The 24,835-nt window shown below is 36.2% G+C and overlaps 1 protein-coding gene across 1 annotated transcript in view; it reads left to right on the top strand.

Moving 5' to 3' along the window:
- Positions 1 to 24,835, top strand: part of Thsd7b (thrombospondin type 1 domain containing 7B) — a 798,478-nt gene that overhangs the window by 383,720 nt on the left and 389,923 nt on the right. Inside the window, exon 9 of the mRNA XM_070038225.1 lies at positions 8,329 to 8,444. Coding sequence (XP_069894326.1) covers positions 8,329 to 8,444 — 116 coding nt within the window. The remainder of the gene's footprint in view (positions 1 to 8,328; positions 8,445 to 24,835) is intronic.

Raw genomic sequence — 24,835 nt, 5'->3', positions numbered from 1 at the left:
TAAATTGTGAAGTTCATTATTCAACATAGTGTCTTGTATATTTCATTGTACAGTGAAAGCAAGAGTTATACTGTGGGGGAGGAACATACAAAGAAACCAAAAAAAATCACATGGTACCTTATAAATATTTTAGAAACAATAGCAAAAAAGAAAATACCACTTGTGTCTCTATCTTGGGGTTCATTTCACTTAACTTCATCTTATATGGTCATATGTACATAGCTCTATATCATTCTATGACTGACCAAAACAAAGTTTTTGATATTATTTGTGTTGTTGATTATAATATTGTGTGTTATTGATAGTTTATTATGTGTACAACACACACTAAACATAGACTAATATTGAATGTTTTGATGATGAAATTCCATCCTCTTCTAACTGTATACTGTTTATGAAGCACACCTATTTTTCTGCTATTACTGGGGTTTGAACTTAGGTCTTTGTACTTGGTAGACAAATGCTTTGCCACATGAGCCATTTCGTAGTCTACAACCACTTTTATTGCAGCTATTATTTTTGTGGGTAAGTATTCACTTAGTCTAGCCATAATAATAAGAGTAGCAGGTTTTCTCATGTCTCTCCTTATAAGGCTCTATGCTATGACAACTCTACTCTCATGACTTGGTCACTTCTGAAAGTCACCTCCTGAATATCATCATGATGAAGATAGAAATTTAACACTTGAATTTAGGACTTCCATCCATAACAACCTTGTACTTTGTTCCATTTAGATTTAGATACATATGGAACACTGACTTTGTCAAATAAGCATATCCAAATTCACACCTATCCTCTATCCATTCTGTACCAATTGTATATTTTTATTTCTTGATCTGGTTGGTTGTTTTTGTAGTACTGAAGATGAAACCCCAAACCAGTGCTAGGTAAGCACTTTTGCTTACCTTGGTTAAGCCCTAGCCCTTTCTTTTTCTTTTTCTTTTTTTTCTTTTCTTAAAAATTTTTTTTAAATTTATTTTATTTTATTTGAGAACATACTGTACAGAGGGGCTACAATTACATGTGCAGGATAATGCATACATTTCTTACCAAGCATTGTAGCCTCCTCCTTTGTTTACCATTCACCTCCCTTCCCAGCCTCCCCCCTCCCCCCACTCAATTATACCCCCCTCCCCCCCCACACCGACATTGTAAAGTTGGTTTTGACATGACATTTTGTACTTCTCATTGTTGCAACAGGTCCACCTGAATCCTTAAACGACTTGTTTGTCCCCATCTCCTCCACATGTTATACTGACATCAAATATAGTGAAAACGGGGGTTACACTGTGGGGGAGGGACATACAAAGCAACAAAGAAATAATCTTATAAATGCGTTAGAAACACATGCATGAAAGAAACGAAAACATTAAAATACATATTTAAGGGTTCATTTTCCTAACATCACATTATCTGACCTTTTCCGCTTGACTCATCCCTATACTAGATATTGCAAATAAGGGAAACCATGGGACCTATGCTTCTTTGGGCCTGGCTTACTTCACTTAATATAATTTTTTCCAAACCTTTCCATTTCATAACAAATGGGGAAATGTCATTCTTTCTGATGGAGGCATAGAATTCCATTGTGTATATATACCACATTTTCTTGATCCATTCATCTACTGAGGGGCATCTGGGTTGGTTCCATATCTTAGCTATGGTAAATAATGCTGCAATAAACATAGTTGTGCTGGTAGCTTTAGTGTGGTCTTGTTTGTAAACATTTGGGTAAATACCCAAAAGTGGGATTGCTGGATCATAGGGGAGATCTATGTGAAGTCTTTTGAGGAACCTCCATACTGCTTTCCAAAGTGGTTGAACAAGTTTACATTCCCACCAACAATGAAGTAAGGTTCCTTTCTGTCCACATCCCCTCTAGCATCTGTTGTTGTTAGAGTTCTTGATTTTTGCTGTTCTAACTGGAGTGAGGTGATATCTCAATGTTGTTTTGATTTGCATTTCTTTTATGGCTAGGGATGTTGAACATTTCTTCATGTGTCTATTGGCCATCCTTCTTTCTTCTTCAGAGAAGCTTCTCTTTAAGTCTTTCGCCCACTTATTTATTGGGCAGTTGTTTCTTTGAAGATTTGTTGTTGGGTGGTTTAATTTTTTGAGTTCCAAGTATATTTTAGATATGAGACCCTTGTCTGTTGTATGGCTAGTAAAGATCTTCTCCCAATCGGTGGGCTTTCTATTGATCTTGCTAGCTATGTCATTTACCCTGCAGAAGCTCTGCAACCTTATGCAATCCCATTTGTCCAACCTTTCTTTGATTTGTTGTGCTTCCGGGTCTCTATTCAGAAAATTTCGGCCTGAGCCAAGGAGACCTAGGGTTTCTCCTATTCCATCCTGTAATGTTTTCAGAGTGTCTGCTTTGAGTTCAAGGTCTTTGATCCATTTGGAGTTGATTCTGGTGCAGGGTGATATATAAGGATCTAGCTTTAGTTTTCTACATGTAGTTAACCAATTTTGCCAGCACCATTTACTGAAGAGGTTGTCTTTCTTCCATTCTATTGTTTTAGCTTCCTTATCGAAGATTAGATGGCTATAGGTCTGTAGGTTCATTTCTGGGTTTTCAATTCTATTCCATTGGTCCTGAGGTCTGTTCTTATGCCAATACCAAGCTGTTTTGATTACTATGGCTTTATAGTAGAGTTTGAAATTTGGTATTGATATTCCTCCAGCAGTGTTCTTTCCATTGAGGAGCGTTTTTGCTATTCGGGGTCTTTTATTGTTCCATATGAATTTTTGGATTGCCTCTTCTATTTACTTGAAGAATGAGGGTGGAATTTTGATAGGTATCGCGTTGAATTTGTAGATAGCCTTGGGAAGTATTGCCATTTTCACGATGTTAATCTTGCCAATCCAGGAGCATGGGAGGTTTTGCCATTTTTTAAGTTCTGTGTTGATTTCCTTTTTCAAGATTTTAAAGTTTTCATCATAGAGTTCCTTCACTTCTTTGGTTAAGTTAATTCCTAGGTATTTTATTTTTTGTGGGGCTATTATAAATCGAGTTGCTTTCCTAATTTCAGCCACACTTTTCTCATTGTTGGCATATAGAAAAGCCATTGATTTTGGGGGGTTAATTTTATAACCTGCTACTTTGCCAAAGTTTTGAATCAGCTTGAGTAATTTGGGAGTGGAGTCTATGGGATTCTGTAAATACAAGATCATGTCATCTGCAAAGAAGGAGACTTTTATTTCTTCTTTCCCTATTTAGATCCCCTTTATGTCTGCATCTTGTCTTATTGCTGTAGCTAGGCATTCTAATACTAGATTGAAGAGAAGTGGAGAGAGTGGGCATCCTTGTCTTGTTCCTGAGTTAAGAGGAAATGGCTTTAGTTTTTCACCATTGAGTATAATGCTGGCTGTAGGTTTGTCATATACAGCCTTTATTGTATTGAGAAATGATCCATGGATTCCTAATTTTTCCAGAACCTTCATCATAAAGGGGTGTTTGATCTTGTCAAATGCTTTTTCTGCATCTATTGAGATATCCATGTGGTTCTTATTCTTGCTCCTGTTGATGTGATGAATAATATTAATTGATTTGCGTATATGGAACCAGCTTTGCATCCCTGAAATGAATCCTGTTTGATCATGGTGTATGATTTTTTGGATGAATTGTTGAAGTCGTTTGGCCAAAATTTTGTTGAGAAGTTTTGCATCAATGTTCATCAAAGAAATGGGTCTATAGTTCTCTTTCTTTGATGAGTCCCTGCCTGGTTTTGGGATGAGGGTTATGATGGCTTTCATTAAGTGGTTGTAAAAAGGAACTGCCATTTAACAAAGCAGTTTGAGAACACAATATATCTTCAGCATTCTCCCAAACCATCCTAGCTGTTCTTAATTCTGTAGGAGATACATTGAATTCTTCATTGCATTCTCCCTATCCCTCTTTTTCCTTATGGTCCTTTGTTTTTGATGATCTAGCTCCTTTTTTTAAGTCTAGCCTAGCACTCTTAGCTGAGATTATAGATGTGTACCACAATACCTGGCTGGATCCCTGCATTTACCTTATTATAGCAAGAATAATTTTTGAGACATTTCATTCCAAAACAAAATTCAATTTTCTAGTCTTTGCATTGTTTCTGACAAGAAATGTATTCATCACCTTACCTATTGAAACTCCTCTGTACACCAAATTTTTAAAATATGGTTTATCCTATTCCTTCCTGTAATGTTTTCAGGGTGTCTGCTTTGACATTGAGGTCTTTGATCCATTTGGAGTTGATTCTGGTGCAGGGTGATATATACGGATCTAGCTTTAGTTTTCTACATGTGTTCATCCAATTTTGCCAGCACCATTTACTGAACAGGCTGTCTTTCTTCCATTATATTTTTTTAGATCCCTTATCGAAGATTAGGTGGCTATAGTTCTGTGAGTTCATTTCTGGGCTTTTGATTCTATTCCATTGATCCTCAAGTCTGTTCTTGGGCCAGTACCTAGCTGTTTTGATTACTATGGTTTTGTAGCAGAGTTTGAAGTTTGGTATTGATATTCTTCCATCATTATTCATTTTTGCTATTCGGGGTATTTTATTGTTCCATATGAATTTTTGGATTGCCTCTTCTATTTTACTGAAGAATGAGGTTGGAATATTGATTGGTGTCTCATTGAATTTGTAGATAGCCTTGGGAAGTATTGCCATTTTCACGATGTTGATCCTTCCAACCCAGGACCATGGGAGGTTTTTCCACTTCCTAAATTCAGAAACACAAAAATCAAAGAAAGCTTGGATAATTAGGATTGCATGAAGCTGCAGAGCTTCTTTATGGCAAAGGACATAGCTAGAAAGATCAATAGAAAGCCCAGGGATTGGGAGATCTTCACTAGCCATATAACAGATAAGGGTCTCATATCTAAAATATACTTTGTTGCTTTGTATGTCACCCCCCCACGATATAACCCCTCTTTTCACTGTATTTGATGTTGGTGGAATTTGGGGTGGGGAAGGGAAATAACAAATTTTTTAAATAGGAATACAGGTGGACCCATTGCAACAATGTTGAAAAATGAACTGCACAGCTTTGATGGGAAGGGGTAGTCATAGAGATGGGAGGGTGGGCAGGGATGATAGAGGGAAAACAAAGGAGGAGGCAACAATGCTTGATAAGAAATGTACTCATTACCTTGCTCATGTAATTGTAACCCCTCTGAATGGTATTTTTGCAATAAAAAACTAACTTAAAGAAATACATACTTGGAACTCAAAAAATTAAATCCCCAACAACAAATCCTCAAAGAAACAACTGCCTGACAAATAAGTGGGCTAAAGACTTAAAGATAAACTTCTCTGAAGAGGAAGTAAGAATAGCCAATAGACATATGAAGAAATGCTCAACCTCTCTAGCCATAAAAGAAATGCAAATCAAAACATTGAAATTCCACCTCACCCTAGTTAGGATAGCTATAATCAAGAACTCTAATAACAACAGATGCTGGAGGGGATGTGGACAGAAGGGAATCCTACTGCATTATTGATGGGAGTGTAAGCTTATTCAACCACTTTGGAAAGCAGTATGGAGGTTCCTCAAAAGATACCACATAGAGCTTCCTTATTACCCAGCAATCCCACTTTGGGCATTTACCAAATGATCACAAACAAGACCATACTAAAGCTACCAGCACAACTATGCTTATTGTCACATTATTTACCATAGCTAAGATAATGAACCAACCCAGATGCTCCTCAGTAGATGAATGGATCAAGAAAATGTTTTATATATATATATATATATATATATATATATATATATATATATATATATATATGTGTGTGTGTGTGTATGTGTGTGTGTGTGTGTGTGTGTGTGTGTGTGTGTGTGTGTACAATGGAATTCTATGCCTCCATCAGAAAGAATGACATTGCCCCATTTGTTAGGAAATGGAAAGATTTGGAAAAAACTATATTAAGTGAAGTAAGCCAGGCCCAAAGAAACATAGATCACATGGTTTACCTTATTTTAAATAACTAGTATGTCTGGAACAAGCAGAAAAGGTCAAAGGCTATATACATATGACCAGATAAGATGATGTTTAGCAAAATGAACCCCAAGATAGGGACACAAGTGGTTTTTTCTTTCTTGCTATTGTTTCTAACGTATTTATAAGGTACCATGTGATTTTTTTTGTTTCTTCGTATGTTCCTTCCCCACGGAATAACCCCTGTTTTCACTGTATTTGATATCGGTGTCCTGCATCTTGTATATCCACTTCTCTAATCGGGGACCGGAAGGGAAAAAACAAAGTGCTTAAATAGGGATACAGCTTGACTCATTGCAACAATGAGATGCACAAGACACTATGTTGAAAAAACGAACTTTACAATTTAGGCAGGGAGAGGGGGAGGGAGAGTGTTGTTATGGAGGTGGGAAGGAAGGAATTGTAGGGGAAAATCAAAGGAGGAAGCAACAATTCTTGATAGGAAATGTACTCATTACCTTGCTCATGTAACTGTAACCCCTCTGTACAGTATTTTTATAATAAAATGTATTAAAAATTAAAAAAAATAAAAAAGAAACATTTTACTCTTTATATTTGTTAGTTGATGAGGTGTGACATCATTCAGAATCTTCCTTCCTGTTAGAAAATCACAGCAGCCAGCAGACAGGGCTGCCCGTGCTGCTGGGCACTGAGGTTCCCGGCTGGGCATTCTCCATCAGTCAGCAATAGCTCTTGGGAGGGCAGAGTCTTAGTGGTAAAGCTCCACTCTGAGTCACCCATTTTTAAACAGACAAGAATGGGCGTTCTTCTAGATTGTTCTTCCACTGCTCTCAGCCACCACTCTGACTTCCAGTGCAGGCCCGACTCTGTCCTGACCGCCTGGGTTCCTGGCCGAGGACCCTAGTGGGCGTGCTGGCTGGCAGAGGTAAGGGAGGGGGGCTCCTAGCTGATCCACTTACTGCTAATGGAAGTCTGACTGTGAATTAATTTTATGCCATAAAATATCAATCCAATTCTGTCTGACTATGTAGCATCTTAAAATAAAAATATTAAAGCCCCCAAATTAAGAAAAAAATAAAATCACTTCCTTCCATTTTCTACACCCATGTTTAATTTCTTCATTAACTCTGTCTTTCCTATTTGAATAATCTGTTTGCTTATTGTTTATTTTGGACACACTTGGTGTGCTTTTCTCACTGAATTGTCATTCCTTTGTTAGTGTGGAATGTTTCGGCCCATTATTTCCTTTTTATGTCCTGCATTTTCTCTCTTCTCCTCTAGTGAAAATCTGTTAATTATATGTTTAATCAACAGACTTCCTAGTTTGGTGTTTGGGTCATCATGTGTTTGGCTTTATTTTCTTTCAAAAACTCCATGGAGTTTTTGGTACAGTATTTATTATTTTTGTGCTTTTTATCATATAAAATGAAGAGAATTCCTTTTACTGCTATTAGTATTAATAACAGGAACTAGTGTGCCAGAGCATGGAATTGAACCTTAGTTTATCTAATATACTGATCATGCAAGTTAGCTTTAACACGTACTACATCACTCTGCTTTGTAAGAGAGCCTTAAGAATCAACAATAAACCCCAAAGATACATTACATGCTTCCCTGCTATCTTTCTTTATGTATGATTCTTATACAAAATTTTCACGTGAATTTTAACCCATTTCCCCCAAATAATCAAACAATAAAAACATTTTTGCTGCATTTGGGGTTTTTATTTCTTTCAAGAGATTGCACTATTATTTTCCTAAACATAGCTATTAATTATCAGAATAATAGAATGATAATAGAATAATAACAGAACTAATGTTTCAGAATTCATGTTTCATTATTTTCAGTCTGTCATATCCTATTTGTCCTGTATCATCAACTTATTTTTCCTATGGAAAGTCTATGCATTAATTTAATGTAGAACTTCACTAATGTTCAAAGATACATAACATTTTCAAATGACTTTGATGATTTCTTTTACCATTACATCCATATATTGTCTTTATATATTTTCCTTCCTTTTTCTTTTTGGAAATGAGTAAGCTGATATACTATCCTGAAAAATCAATCACATTTCAAAACATGTTTCAAACTTGTTTATTCATAAAAATCAAATGTCATTTGAGTTGATGCTGATTGCAAGACATTTTTTCCTATTTTGTTCAAAAGTATTTAGGTGTTGCAAGCAAGAGATGAAGGCTGCTTTGGACTTTGCCTCTGGTTGTTGCTCCTGGAAAAGAAGCTTCACCCCTCTTGTCCTTTCCTCATTTATAGAAAGGAGAAAAAGGGCCTTTGTATTTTCTATACTAAAATCATCATTTATTTTAAATCCCTTTACACTCTGCAGGAAACATTGATACGTCTCTTTACCTTGACAGATGTCCAGACTCTACACGACCTGAAACTGTGCGACCTTGCTTTCTCCCGTGCAAGAAAGACTGTGTTGTGACTCCTTTCAGTGAGTGGACACCTTGCCCGAGGTTGTGTCAATCAGGTAAGGTTATACTGCTTTCCTAGTGCCTTTGTTTCCTAACCATCTGATCACTCTCCCCATCACTCTTGGAAGAACAGGAGAAAATAGGTTAACCAAGTATTGCATGAGTACAGATAGTGACAGTATAAGGTTTATATTTCTTTCTTCCTCATGGTGATTACTTACGTATGTGGATATATTTATCTAGTATTCTTAATATCTAAACCTTAGATGGATACATAGGAATATATTTTAGAAGCAATTCTGTAAGAATAGGTCCTTTCCCAAAAGCTATTGCAATTCCCCAATGAAAGATCTCATGTGGAAATACAATTACCTATAGTTCCCTAGCTTAATTTTAGCCTAAGGTCTAGAGTTAGCAGTGTGTTCCCATCCTCCTACACTCATAAGCTGAGCCTTGGTCCCTGGAATTTCACCATTGCCACAGTAAAGCAGGTAGATCTAAAAAAGGGAAGACTGAAAAAATACATACTGAATCTATTGCCCAGAAAAAACTTTATCTATTTATTTTCAGCCAGTTCTTTATGGTCATGTTCATTTAAGAAAGGTATGGCAACTATTTTTATAGCAGCATTATTCACCATAGCTAACATATGGAACAACCCAGATGTCCCTCCGAAATATGAATGGATCAAGAAAATGTGATACATACACATATAGACACACACACACACACACATAGACACACACACACACAGACACACACACACACAGTGGATTCCATGCCTCCATCAGAAAGAATGACACCCCATTTGTTAGGAAATGGAAACACTTGGGAAAAATTACATTAAGTGAAGTAAGCCAGGCCCAAAGAACCATAGATCCCATAGTTTCCCTTATTTGCAATAAATAGTACATGTCTAGGACAAACAGAAAAGGTCAAAAGCTTTGTACATATGACCATATAAATGGTGTTAAGCTAAATGAACCCTAAGATAGAGACACAAGTGTTTTTTTTCTTGCTATTGTTTTTAATGTATGTATTATGTACTATGTGATTTTTTTTGTTTCTTTTGTATGATCTTCCCCCACGGTATAACCCCTGTTTTCACTATATTTGATTCCCGTACCCTGCATCTGGTATATACACTTTTCTAATTTGGGGAGGGGAAAGGATATAACCAAATGCTGAAATAAGGATACAGGTTGACCCATTGTAACAATGAGATGTACAAAACACAGTGTTGAAAATGTACTTTACAATTTCTGGGGTGAGGAGGGGGACGGATGAGTTGGGGAGGTCGGGAGGGAAGGGATGGTAGGGGAAAAACAAAGGAGGAGGTAACAGTTACACATGTAACTGAACCCCTTTGTACAGTAATTTTACAATAAAAACTATATATGAAAAAAGAAAGGTGTGGTTCTCACTCTGTTCTTGGACCAGCCCATGGAAGAGGGAAGGATGTATAAAACTGTGCAGAGAACCTGTCAGAGATGTAGAGAATTCACTTTTTTTTTCTTTAGATTATCCCAGCCAAGTGCCTTTGACATAAATTTATAGCTTAACTTCATAAAAGTTTGATGAAAGCGTGGTGATCATTGTCACAGAGCTCTTGGCCCTTCAAACCACCTATCATAGGGATAGTGAAGGCTGTCATAGGGTGACATCTGTATAAACATTCACAATCTCCTTATCATTGACAAGAGCCAGTGGCTCAAACATATCATCCTAGCTACTGAGGAGGCTGAGATCTGAGGATTGTGGTTTGAAGCCAGCCTTGGCAGGAAAATCTTTCAGATTCTTATCTCTAATTAACTACTAAACAAAGCCTTAAGTGGAGTTGTGGCTCAAATGGTAAATGGTACAGTGCTAGATTTGAGCAAAACTGCTCAGGTATAGTACCTAAGTCCAGGTTCAAGTCACAGGACCGGCATGCATGTGCACACACACACGCACACGCACACCAAATAAAAAATCTTTACCATAAATTTTTTAAAATTACTTTGCTGCAGAATGACTATAGCAATACCTGATAAGATTTGCTTATAGACAGATCCAGAAATAAATACACAAATAAGAAGTTGTTTTGAGAGCACAGTTAACTTTGTATCTGATCTTTTTTTGTCTTTTGGCCAGACATGGGTCTTGAACTCTGGGCCTGGGTGGTACTGTCCCTGAGCTCTTAAGCCCCAGTTCTACTTCTCGTTTTCAGGTGGTTAATTGGAGATAAGAGTCTCATAGACTTTCCTGCCTGGGTTGGCTTTGAACTTAAGATCCTCAGATCTTGCCAGGCCCAAAGAAACATAGGTCCCATGGTTTCCCTTATTTGCAATATCTAGTATATGCATGAGTCAAGCGGAAAAGGTCAGATAATGTGATGTCAGGACAATGAATCCTTAGATATGTATTTTAATGTTTTTTTATTTCATGCATGTGTTTCTAATGCATTTATAAGATTATCTCTTTGTTGCTTTGTATGTCCCTCCCCCACAGTATAACCCCTGCTTTCACTATATTTGATGTCAGTATAACTTGAGGAGGAGATGGGGAAAAACCAGTTGTTTAAGGATACAGGTGGACCTGTTGCAACAATGAGAAGTACAAGTTGTCATGTCCAAAACGAGCTTTACAACGTCGGTGCAGGGGGGGGCGGGAATGGGGGGGAAGGAGAAGGATTGGGATTGGGGGGGAGGGGGGAGGCTGGGAAGGGACGTGAAGGGTAAACAAAAGGAGGAGGCTGCAATGCTTGGTAAGAAATGTATGCATTACCTGCCCATGTAATTGTTACCCCTCTGTACAGTATGTTCACAAATAAAATAAAATAAAATAAAATAAAATAAAGAAAAAAAAAGATCCTCAGATCTTAGCCTTCTGAGTAGCTATGATTATAGTCAAGAGCCACCAGTGCCATGTTTTATCTGATATTCTGAGTAATGAAAACAATAATCTCTTCCTGAAATTCTCCCAAGCATTTTCTTTGAATGGAGATGCGGAGTAGATGAAGCATATGAATAGTGTTAATTGAGCAGGCTGGTGAAGATGATGTCCAGAGAGACAGGACAGAAGAACTACTGTCTCTGTTATGAACTATTTGAAAGGTGGAATTTAAGAGGCAGCTCATTTTTGGAATTTTCATATTTAATACTTAAAAATATTCAGTGCCTGAAGACATTTCAAGCTTTTAAGATAAATATTAGAAAACTTAAAGGGGGTATTATAATGTATGGTGATATGGCTTCACTGAAGCTCTAGTATCTCTTTTAGTTTCTCACTCACAGGAGATCACATAATTCCTCTGCTATCTTGTAACAAGAAAGAAAAAGCTTGAATTAAAAAAAACATACCCTCCTGGTTGTATAAACTTGGTGTTGTGGCTATCAAAGTCCCCTGGTACTCAGGAAGACAAATTAACTTTGCTGAGCCCATGCACCCTGGAGACCAGAGATTTCTCCAGGCCCTTCTATTCCATTTGTTCAACAGTCAAAAAAGATCTCTGCAGCCCGAGAGTCTTCTCCTAGCTTTGGCTAAGGGCAGCATATGAAATAACTGGTCTTCGAGCAAGTTTAAATTTTACTCCAGTTTCCAGAGATTGAATTAGTTGTCTAAATGGTTGGCATTGTAATGAAAATAATTCTAAACCTCTGTGGTATCTTTTTGCCTCCAACTTTTCAAGCCTAGATAATTCTTTTCACAGCTTGGCAGTCAGAGACCTGGAGGAGTAAAGATTCAATTTTCAGATTTCTTTCAGTTTTCCTCTTTAATCCTATTTATCCTCGTGTTTTGCTCATACCTTGAGACCAATATATTATTAAATAACCATGGGTTAATTAGCGGACACTATGAGATGGAAAGACTTTGGAAAGAAATGATGCTTTTAATTCTATGGTGCTCAAACTTTATTGTATCTGAATCACCTGGAAACATTGTTAAAATGAAGGTTTCCAGATCTATAATTAGAAGCCTTGGTCTAATTGCCATAGGATAGAATTGCCAGAAATGTACAGTTCTAAGAAGCTACAGCCCTGAGGAATAAACCTTTCTAAAGAACAATAGCTATAGGTCTATGAACAAACCTTGTTTTAACTCTGGGCTTGTGGCTCTTCTTTTAGTTCCTCAATTATGTCCTGCCATGTTCTTCCCAATTCAAGAGGATTCAGGTAAGTACTAAGAAGATAAATGTTGGAGGCAGGTGGCTAGATTTGGATTTCCAAGTTTTCTCTGTCACAGGTATATTATTATCTCTCTGTGTCCCAGTTTCTTCATTTATAAAATATAGCTAATAGTGATATAGCTAATAATCATAAGAGAAGCACTCACTGATACTGGTTGCCTTCCTATACCTTTCCTGGATACTCAGCCTATCGGTCATCCATATAGAACTGCTCTCATCTCCTGGAATACTCCAGTGGCTTTCTTGATACGCTGCATGAAGTACACCAGACCACAGCATCCTACTCATCCCTTTTACAGATGCAAGCATACTTGTCTTTCCTTGTTAATCCCTGTTAGATATTGAATCCAGACATGGAAAGGAGGGACTACTTTATCCATCTCTACTGCTAGATCCTCTAAACAAAGCATGAGATAGGACATGTCTTTGTCACATAATAAGTGTGTTTTAAATGCACAAATGTCCCATAAAGAGAAAAATGTGGATTTGAACATTAGTAGTAACTTATACTTTTTGAGACTACTCTTCAATGAATTTTTCTAGGGAATGGTGCTCTAGGACAATACATTTCAAGCATGAATGTGCTTTCAGATCCTGAGGATCTTATTAAATGCAGGTTCTAATTTGAAAAACCTGCATGGGGCCTCGAACCGTGTCTTTCTATTTGGTTACTGGTGATTCTTATTCCTTAGATACAAAGGTGTAATTTAGATGACCTTATTCACAGTTTCTCAACAGGGAATTGTCACCTTCCAAGTTATTAAGTGAGAACCATAAATCTGGAACTATCCAACAAGTGAGAACACAAGTAGAATGTTCCTGAGGTGGAGAAAAGCAGCTTAAACTAAAGTAAGAACTCAGGAAGAGTATTCCAGGAAGAGGGTGGGACTGAATGAGTCCATTGATGAGCCCACCTCAACCAATGATGTCAGAGGGATATTTTTTTTACAACTATGGCCTTGGGTTGGGTCATTAAATATGAGAAGCAGTTATTTCTGTAGTCATTAAACTTGTCTTAAAAATCAAATCACTTGGAGATCTCTCAAAAATAGCTATGCATGGGGCTGGGAAGGTGGCTCAGTGGTAGAGTGCTTGCCTTGCATGCATGGTCCTGGGTTCGATTCCTCAGCACCACATAAGCAAAAAGAAAAAAGAAAAAAATAGCTATGCATGGATCCTACTCTAAGAGATTCTAATTTAATAGAATCTGTGATATGATTGGGAAATCAATGGCTTATAGGAATCGCAAACCGCATCCATTCTAGAGTTCTCCAAAAGCCAAGTGGGTTGAGGAGGGCCACATGCTTCAAGCAGTGATTTGTGTTTTGACCATGGATGAGCAGTGGCAGGTTTTCTTCAGGCTAGGCATATAAGCTAAATCCTTGTTTTCAAGCCTTGACAAATTACTGGCTAGTAGCCGACTATTCATTTTTATTCCTTTTTATGTAAGTCTGTCCTTAAAGGACCAATATGGTCCTAAAATCATCTATGCAAAGCAAAGTTCTATATTTTGGCCTCTCTTACTTATTTTTAAGTCCCTGTAATAAATCAATTGAATGATTAAGAACCATTTCTTGGTACTTTACTTGCTGCTTTATCCTGTTTCTTTAGCCTATAAAGAAAATGTCAGCCCGAAGAATCCAATGTTGTTACTTTAATAACAGCAACACTAGTTATTGCAATGTTTCTTAGCCTTGGAAAATTCCTACAATGAACAGATGTTTGAGAATAACCACAGCCCACTTCAGGCAGAATCCCTTCAGACCTAAAGGACATCCATAAGATTAAAATTCTCCACAAGTGGTTCTTATAAATGGTGAAGGGAAAAAACACTCATTCAGAGTGTTTTTTTATATTTTATATTTTACAATGTGAGTTCACGTAAATTTTAAGTAGCTACAGATTAATTTTAGTCACTTCTTTTTATCACTATTGTGTTTTTGTTTTTTTCTTTCTCCCTCTCTGTTTTCTTCTTTCTTTTTATGCAGTACTTGGATTCAAATTTAGGGCCTAATGTTTTACCACTTGAGTTATGTGCTCAGTCTTTTTGTGTCTTAGTTTCTTTTTCAAAACGTTCTTGAACTTTTGTCCAGGCTAACCTTGAAATGTGATTTGTCAAATGTGATTTGAATAGCTGGGATTATAGTCATGAGGCTATGATGCCAAGTTTCATGTTGTGGAGATGGCAGACCTTTTTTCTTCTGAGAGCTATTTGGATATTATAACATAGAATCCACAGAATTATCTGTAAAAGCAGATGGCTTGAGGACAAGAAGCATATGTGTGTTTTCTCTCTTGTACCAAATAACTTTGTGGGCTTTATAGAACCCATAAAATGGATTTTCCTCACTCGATATAGTAACAAGTCAACAGTGTTCTTCCAGGATTTCAGTCAGGATCTTTCAATAGATTCATTTATAGTTTTAACATTCGATGAATAGATGATAGTCTAAGTTTTTATATTTTATGTTATTAGGTATATGAAATTTATGTGGAAATATAATTTATATTTAAATATGTATATGTAATATCATGTAGACATTATATGTAAGTGTAAATTTATAAATACAAAGAATCAATAGTACAAAGTATTCAGTAAAGTGGTGGTAACTGTAAACTCAATGATAATATCAATAACATGGACATTCTTGTTTTGTTCACACTGCCAGTTTTTACTTCTTTACCCCCAATAAATGAAGAGGAATTATTCCCAAGTATATTGACAACAGGATGGAATTGAAGCATATGGAGGGATTAACGCAATAGGGCGAAAAGTAAAGAGAGGTATTTTCAAAATAGTTGTTATGTATTCCAAGAGACTTGAAAGCTAGCAATTAATCGTTTGGAAGCTGCCTAGATTAAAGGCTGAGTGAGCAACTCTAACTTTCATCTCCAAGGATGAGCTAGATGGCTATGCCAAGGAAACAGAAAGACCCAGGCCTGACAGATGCTATGAATTACTAGGAAGCTGCATTTGGTAGTACTTGGTTTTTATGTGTCAGCCCTCATGAAGCTAAGCCTTAAATTTATAGTATTAAAGACAGAGTGATGTTTTTAAAACATCTAGGTTGGGGCTGGGAAGGTGGCTCAGTGGTAGAGTGCTTGCTTCTCATGCATGAGGCCCTGGGTTCGATTCCTTAGCACCACATAAGCAGAAAAAGCTGGAGGTGGCATTGTGGCTCAAGTGGTAGAGCACTAAACTTGAGCTGAAGAGCTGAGGAACAGAGCCCAGGCTCAGAATTCAAGCCCCATGACAGACAAAAATAAATAAATTAATTAAATTAAAAGATAAAACACCTAGGTCATGTAGCATAAACATCATAGGTTTTTGAATGAGGCTTTTTGGGTTCAAATCTGATCTTTACCATTTAAACGACTGGACATTTACTGTGTCTCAATTTCCTCCATTCCAAAATGAGATAATACTAGTACTGATTTTATGCAGTGGTTGAGAGGAGAATAGGGTAGATGAAAGTGTTCTAGGTACATAGATACATAAGTATAAATTATGATCATTATTACTTTTAAGCATTGATGTTTATAATGATGATGAAGCTCCTAAAAGTGATGATGTAGATACTTCAAAGTACTAAGTTTCCCATCACCTGGAACTAAGGCACATGTTTCCATGTCACTATTTTCCTTATACTTTCCAGTGATCATGAATTTTTGATTCAAGTGTCTGTTATGTGGCTTGGATATAAAGTGTCCCCACAAAAGTCTCAGGCACTACAGATGTAGCCTCTACGGGGTGACACTATTTTGAGAGATTCTGGAAGCTCTGGGAAATAAGGTCTAGCTGGAGGAAGTATGGTTTATTTCTTTTGGGGTGGAGTTATGTCCCATCTCTGCTTCTTGTCTACCATGAGCTGAAAAACTGTAATACTCTCACTGTCATCACCATGAAACTCTGCCTCACTGTAACCCAGAAACAAAAGAACCAGCTGCCTATGAAGTTGAATGTCTATGCCCTAAACACAAATAAGTCTTCCTTCCTTTGGAAGTTATTCTATCACATACTTTGTTATTGTGAGAAAAAGTCTAACAAACCCAATGGAAATTCTGTGATTGTGGGTATAGGACAGAACAAATGAATTCAATTGGGCTACCTTTGAAATATATAACTATTTTTCTTTTACAAGCATAATTTGTTTACTTGATAGATTACCTCTTGTATACCTCTTGCTTAGTATTATAATTATATGGTTTCAATTAGTATATATTAACAGTACAGAGAGTTTCATTGCAGTGCTTACATAGATATGTACAGTGAACTTTGAATAAGATCTCTGTATGTTGTATAACTTTATTTTTATTTATTTTTTGTTATGTTACTTTAAGCCTCTCCTTTGCTCACTCTCTCTCCTTTCCTGACAACCATTGCTGCTGTAGACGGTCTCCCAATCATTTCTAATTTTTAGAAATTTTCCTCAAGCTAGAAAAAAACTCCACATAACATTAACAGATAGTCCAGCAAATCTAGGCCATTTAGTGTTCACCATTCTGAATATCAAAATGCTCGAAAAATAACCCAAATCTCACTTAAAATTTTTTGTGCACTTGGTATCGATCCCTGTCATCCCAGCAGGATACATCAATAGGAGGATCATGATGCAAGATGTGCAAATTCTAAACACTATTTCTATACTGCATCCCAAAATATAAATAACCGAAGCACAGTTCAATTGGTGGAATGCCTGCTTTGCAAGACTAGAAGCCCTCCAAAACTTTGCCTACTTGATTGATACAAATACCACCCTATCAATTTACTTTCTCTTTATAGCATGAAGAGTCTTCTCTCTTCTGTACAGGATCAGGCATGATTTTGTCCACTGGGGTAGTAGACAATCAGATGTAAATGAGATTCTCAAATAATAAAGGGTCATCTGGGTTGGATAATCAAATCCTTGAGTCTGGAATGCTTGTCTGAAGTACTGTTGGATTCAATTTAACATCTTTCCCTCCATTGATAAACTGTATCTAAATTTACTTACCACCTCTGTAAGTTTTGTGTTTTTTTTGTCTTTTTTTTTTTTTTTGTCGGTCTTGGGGCTTGTACTCTGGGCTTGGCCACTGTCCCTGCGCTCTTCAGATAAAGGTAAGCACTCTACTGCTAAAGGCGAGCACTCTACCCCTTGAGCTACAGGGCCACTTCCCATTTTCTAGTGGTTTATTGGAGATAAGAGTCTCATGGGCTTTCGTGCCCGGGCTGGCTTTGAACTGCGATCCTAAGATCTCATCCTCCTGAGTAGCTAGGAATACAGGCGTGAGCCACTGGCTCCTGGCTTACCTCTATAAGTTTTTGATAATTTTCTTTTCTAGATTTTTGGAGAAATTAAGTAAAATAAGTTATATGGCTCACATATATCTTCAGACAGCTTTGATATATATAGCGAGTACAGATGCAAGTGCCACTGGGTATAAATTGTTTTTTTTAGTTTGTAATTTAAATTACAAACTAAATTTAAATCACTATGTGGGCTCAGTGTTCAATAACTAGTCCTGATAATTTAGTAGGTGGAATGACAAACATTGGACTTGTAGAGATCACAGTTCTCAACCACACTCCTGCCAAACAATGAATATCTGCCAATAAAATTCAGAAAAGACACCCATTCCCAATTCATATTGGATAACTGTTAATGGCTAAAATTCTCCTGATAGAATGTTATATTACTCGTTCCTTCAATAATGACATGTCTGTTTTCATTTAAAATTCAGTAGAAGTTGCACTTAGATTTGGCATCATGGAAATATTTTTTTAAATCTCTCTTAGGATGTGATGACCACCATATCTAGGAAAGTAATATCACTTGGGTTAGAGTTCATAACTCTTACTGTGAACCACAGTTCATTAGAGCAAATGTAAACCCAAATCATACTTCTTATGGAAAGCATTCTTTGTCCAAACTCCTCCCTACCATCCCTTTTCTAACACTTCCTTTTTTAAAAATTTATTTCTTTATTGTGAAAATACTGTACAGAGGGGTTACAATTACATGGGCAAGATAATGAGTACATTTCTTATCAAGCATTGTAGCCTCCGCCTTTGTTTCCCCTTCCCATCCCTTCCCATCCTCCCCCCGCCCCCCCACCCAATCCTCCTCCCCCCCACCAAAATTGTAAAGTTCGTTTTTCCCCATAACGACTTGTACATCTCATTGCTGCAATGGATCAACCTGTATCCCTATTTAAATGATTTTTTCCCCTTTCCCTCTACAAATTATACCAACATCAAATACAGTGAAAGCAGGGGTTATACCATGGGGAAGGACATACAAAGCAACAAAGAAATAATCTTATAAATGTGTTAGAAACAATCACCTGAAAGAAAAAAAAACATTTGAGTACATATCTTAGGGTTCATTTCTCTAACTTAAACTTATCTGACCTTTTCTGCTTGATTCAGACATATATTAATTATTGCAAATAAGGGAAACCATGGGACCTAAGTTTCTTTGGGCCTGGCTTAATTCACTTAATATAATTTTTTCCAAGTCTTTCCATTTCCTAACAAATGGGGCAATGTCATTCTTTCTGATGGAGGCATAGAATTCCATTGAAACACTTCCTTCTTAACCAAAGATTGAGGAAAGGTCATCAACATTTGGAATTTGCAAAAGCAACTGACTTTCCTTTCCCTCATCCAATAGCCCCAAAAGATAAATTTAATCGTATGTGAGTAATGGAAAAAAAATCACAGGCTCAGAAAAATTAGGCAACTATTTCAAGGATGCTCTGTATATTTTACTTATAGCAGAATTGGAATATGTTTGTTTTTATACCACAGATATTTTCCACATGACAAGTGAAGATCTTCACTTTGCATCATATAAGTCACACACTGTTTTCACATGTGATATTCCATAGACTGCCAGAGTGTTAATGAAGGAAAGCTGGTTTATTAGTTCTGCTCCATAGCTGAGACAACACATTTCACAAGAGGAACACTTTTGGACTCAGGGGAAAACACTAAGTGAAGAAACCCAGTGCCTATGTGTATTTGGTGCTCTTGTATAGTTATAGATAGGGAAAATAAGGTCATTCAACTCACATCATTAAAAGGCAGTCAATAAGTTTAACTTCCAACCAACAGTGTAGTAATGTCACCTTTTGGCCACATCCTGCCAGTATTATTAGTGTTCTTCATAATGATCATTTTAACTGGGGTGAGGTAAAATTTTAATATTGGATTGCATTGTTTTTACTTTTTAAAAATTTATTTGCATTTCTTTTATGACCAAAGATGTTGAACATTTTTTTCATATGTCTATTGGTCATTCTTCTCAGAAGTCTCTCTTTAAGTCTTTAGCTCATTTATTATTTGAGTACTTGTTTCTTTGAAGGTTTATTTTTGGGGGTAAAGCAGCATAAAGTTTCCTCAAAAAATTAAATATAGAGCTTTCCTGTGACCCAGAAATTTCACTCCTGGGCATTTATCCAATAGAACACAAACAATGCCACAACCATGTTCATTGCAGCATTGTTTACTATAGCCAAGATATGTAATCAACCCTGATTCCTTTCAGCAGACAAATGGATCAAGAAAATGTGGTATACATGCAAACAATGGAATTTTATGCTTTCATTAGAATGAATAATATTGCACTATTCATGAGAAAATGGAAAGACTTGGAAAATTATATTAAGTGAAGTAAACCAGACCCGAAGAAACAGGTTACATGGCTTCCCACACTTTGCTGTAACTATAAAGTGCCTGTATATGTACAAGTAAACACACTGGACGGTAAAAGATACATAGACATGGTAAGTAATACAGGACTCTAGACATTCACACAATGAGACCAAAGGAAAATATTCTCAGGAGAGGATCAATAAGGTTCAATATCTATGTGCATATGATCATATAAAATGATATTTGTTTAAATGAACTCCTAGAAATGGAAACAAAGGGTGTTATGTTACCCTGCATCTTGTTTTTTTTCTCCTTGTCACTGCTTTATATTTCTATACTGCTTTATATTTCTATACCTTTGGTCTTATATGTAAGTTTATCTGTTTTGGTGTATGGAACAGAGAGCACAGAAATGCTTGAAGAAGGGTGAACAAATGCACCAGTGATACTAGACTCTCTGTTGAAAATGAACTTAAACAACTTGTGGGAGAGATATTCAAGAGGGAAAAAATGGGAGAAAACAAGAGAAGAGGTGACACTGTTCAAAAGGAAATGTACTCATTTCTTGACTTAACTATAACCCCTATGTACATCCCTTGTACAATAATAATGACATAAATACAGAAAAAAATACAGTGAGATGAAGTACAGGGCTTTGCTACATACTATTCTCTCTTATAAAATTTGTAATAGCTATATTTTAATGACTTAAAATACTTTATATAATTCTTATTTTACATAATTTAAATAATATTTTAATTGATAAATAATAGCTATATATTTGTGGGATAAAATATGATGCTTTAATAGTTGCATAAATAGTGTAACTTAATTCAGTTTATGAATATATCCATTACCTTATGTGATTATAATTTTTAAATTTAATTTTATTGTCAAGGTGATGTACAGAGGGGCTATAGTTGCATACATAAGGTAATGAGTACATTTCTTGTGGAACATTGTTATACTCTCCCTCATTTTTCTTCCCCTTTCACTTCCCCCAATTTCCCCAAGTTGTAAAGTTCATTTCCAACATATTGTCTTGTAGGTATTGCTGTTGCATTGGTTTGCCCTTTGTCCTTTGCCTTACCTTTGATGGTTCTCCTTTCCTTCCCCAATTCAGATAAACATAAATACAAGACATAGGGTACCAAAATCAAGTACAATGACATCAGGAGGTAAACCAAAGGAAAAAACTGGGGGAAAAAGAAATAACTTCACACAGTACATTACAAACAACAACATCAAAGAAAAACCTCTTGTTTCCATATCTAGGGGTTCATTTCACTTAGCATCATCTTATATGGTCATATGTACATATGAGCTATTGTAATCCTCTACTAGGACTATCTTAGACACATAATAATTATTGCAAATGAGGGAAACCATGGAGTCTATGTTTCTTTGGGTCTGGCTTCATGTAATATAATATTTTCCAAGTCCTTCCATTTTCTTTTGAATGAGGGATACCATTCTTTCTAAGGAGCATAGAATTCCATTGTGTAGATATACCACAAGACATAGGTTGTAGGAAAGTAACATAAGAAAGTAACTCTTTTAGTAATAGTCTCAAAAAAATCCTAGCAATTAACTTAAACAAAGAAGTGGAGGACCTCTCTGATAACAACTTTAAATACCTGAAAAAGGAAATTAAAGAAGAACTAAGGAAGTGGAAAAACCTCCCATGCTCCTGGATTGGGAGGACTAACATTATGAAAATGGCAATATTGCCAAAGGCTATCTACAAATTTAATGCGATACACATCAAGATCCCAACATCATTCTTGAATGAAATAGAAAAAGCAATAGAAAAATTCATATGGAATAATTAAAGGACTCTGGATAGCAAAAACAATCCTTAGCAAAATAGAGGAATATCAATACCAAGCTTCAAATTCTATTACAAAGCTGCAGTCATAAAAACAACATGGTACTGTCACAAGAACAGGCTTGAGGACCAATGGAATAGAACTGAAGAACCAGAAATGAACCTGCAGCCTTATGGGCAACTAATCTTCAATAAGGGGGCCAAAAATTTAGCATGGAAGAAAGACATCCTTTTCAACAAATGGTGCTTGCAGAATTGGTTAAACACATGTATAATTAGATGTAATAATGATGTATATTTCAAATTTGTGAAAATAGTAATTAAAAAAACCTGATGATCTTGTTTAACCCTTGCCTGAAGCAGTTATGGAAATAATTGTTATTATTCCAATTTGCATAAGAGGAAATAAAAGCTTAAATATAGAACCCCAAAATGCAAACTAAGTTGGAATCTTAACTCCTTCTCATTCATGAACCATTTTCTGAATCATAACTGGGTTCTAGGCACTGATGTTAATTCTGTATATATACTGAAGCTTCTTGTAATATTTTCAAGAACAGGTGACATGATCCTGGCCACAGAATGTGTGAGATGTGGAGAATCAGATTTTTCTGATATTCTGAAAACTAATGATTTTTGTTTACCTATTCATTCCTCCATCTGTCTACTGTTGACTTATTGTTATTTATAATTAATTTGTATGTGGAGTCTTTTGAGGAACCTCTATAGTATGGAGGTTCTTCAAAAGACTCCACATAGAGCTCCCCTATGACCTAGCAATCCCACTTTTGGGCATTTACCCAAATGATCACAAACAAGTCTATACTAAAGCTACCAGCATAACTATGTTTATTGCAGCATTATTTACCATAGCTAAGATATGGAACCAACCCAGATGCCCCTCAGTAGATGAATGCATCAAGAAAATGTGGGATATATACACAATGGAATTCTATGCCTCCATCAGAAAGAATGACATTGCCCCATTTGTTAGGAAATGGAAAGACTTGGAAAAAATTATATTAAGTGAAGTAAGCCAGGCCCAAAGAAACATAGGTGCCATGGTTTCCCTTATTTGCAATAACTGAGACAAGCAGAAAAGTTCAGATAAATAAATAAAAACCAAGGCTATATGGCTTTTTAAATTTATTTTTATATTATTTTATTGCGAAAATACCGTGCAGAGGAGTTACAATTACATGGGCAACATAACGAGTACATTTCTTATCAAGCATTGTTGCCTCCTCTTTGTTTCCCCTTCCCATCCCTTCCCTACCCACCCCCTCTACCCGATCCCCCCCCCAAAGTTGTAAAGTTTGTTTTTTGACATAATGACTTGTACATCTCATTGTTGCAATGGCTATGTGGCTTAAAACTAAAATTATGATCATGAGCAATCTTTGATACCCTTCATTAAACTGAAAGTAACACTCAAAGTAATTGAAACGTTTCTAGAAGTGTGACTCATGGACATAGAGCTCAGATCAATGTGTGGTGCTTTTGACTTATCCAGTATGAACTTTATTTGCCAGGTTCCTCTGTAGCTCTGCAGCATGTTGGTGCAGATATATTGAAAGGGGACAGGGGACATTAGGTCCCAAATCAACCCCCTGATTGGGGCTATATTTGGGCAAGGATGTAGGTTGACTTCAAGTTCTGTTCTTTGTAGAAAATCTGTCTCCTCACCTGTGCCCCTCCAGTCTGACTGGATGCTGATCTACCTGCAGAGAGAATTTGTTTTGTAATACAAAACCGCACCTCTGAGTTCACAAACTCGGCTTTGAGAGAGAGAGAGCTGTTGTAAATTAGGCAGAAATATAGAAAATGAATGTAAAATTCCAAAGAGCATAAATACAATAAAATAATCCATTAATGAAGACTGGGAGGAGGGAAAGCCCTCCCCATGAGCATGATCTGGCCCAGCTATTTTACTTCAAACAAACAAAATTACATAGTCTGTGTGTACTTAATTCTTACCAAAATGACTTGGCTATGATTTGTAACAATGCTCTATCATAAGCACTGTTGTATTATAACATAAACCAGCATACCATACAAAAATGAGTACATAAAACACATGCACAATAAATGTAGATTTGTTGCATGCAGTTTTGTTCTTTACACCTGAAGCCCAGTGTTATGCCTCCTTAGTTTAATCTAATGCTTGTTTTAAAGAACTATTAATTTTCTTCACTCAACAGTCAAGCTACATTAGCATAAATAAATCCTGTGGCACACATGGATATTCAAAACGATTTATTATTAGCATTGGTGACAGAAATCTGTGTTTCTTTGCATGTGACTATTTTTTTTCCAAATAACTTTTACTTCTGGCTGGTTTCATTGTTATATCTCCAGAACTCTCTGTGGAACACAATAATATGGTTCTTATTTGTACATAGAGGTATATTACTTGCTTTTCAGAAATCCAGGTACTTATATTAATTAAGTTTATTATTTAGACTTCCAATGTACTTCTTATGAAGGAATAGAATAAATTAGTTTTGATTTCATTGTGGTGTTACTCTAAGTTTATTAAATAATCTTTTGTAGTTGAAAAGAATAAATTAATTATTTTTAAATCCTTGGCTTGGGTCCCACTTTAATATGATTCTAATTTAGTGTGTGGTTTCTGGAAGTTTTTGGCTCACTGGATTATCTAGTATTGTGGTAGATTTATGAACTGTTTAATTTGTATTACTCTAACAAAGCCTATAGTTAGAAATGGAGTCAAATGTTGGGCTCATCCAGGCTTTATAATAACAGAAAATAATTTATACATGGTAATACATCAAGAAGATATTAAATTTTTGCT

This window comes from Dipodomys merriami, unplaced genomic scaffold (assembly GCF_024711535.1).
Source record: "Dipodomys merriami isolate MVZ:Mamm:240054 unplaced genomic scaffold, mDipMer1.0.p SCAF_1, whole genome shotgun sequence".
Taxonomy (NCBI): domain Eukaryota; kingdom Metazoa; phylum Chordata; class Mammalia; order Rodentia; family Heteromyidae; genus Dipodomys; species Dipodomys merriami.
The sequence above is the reverse complement of the archived record's forward strand: the minus strand, read 5'-3'. Positions and strand labels throughout refer to the sequence as shown.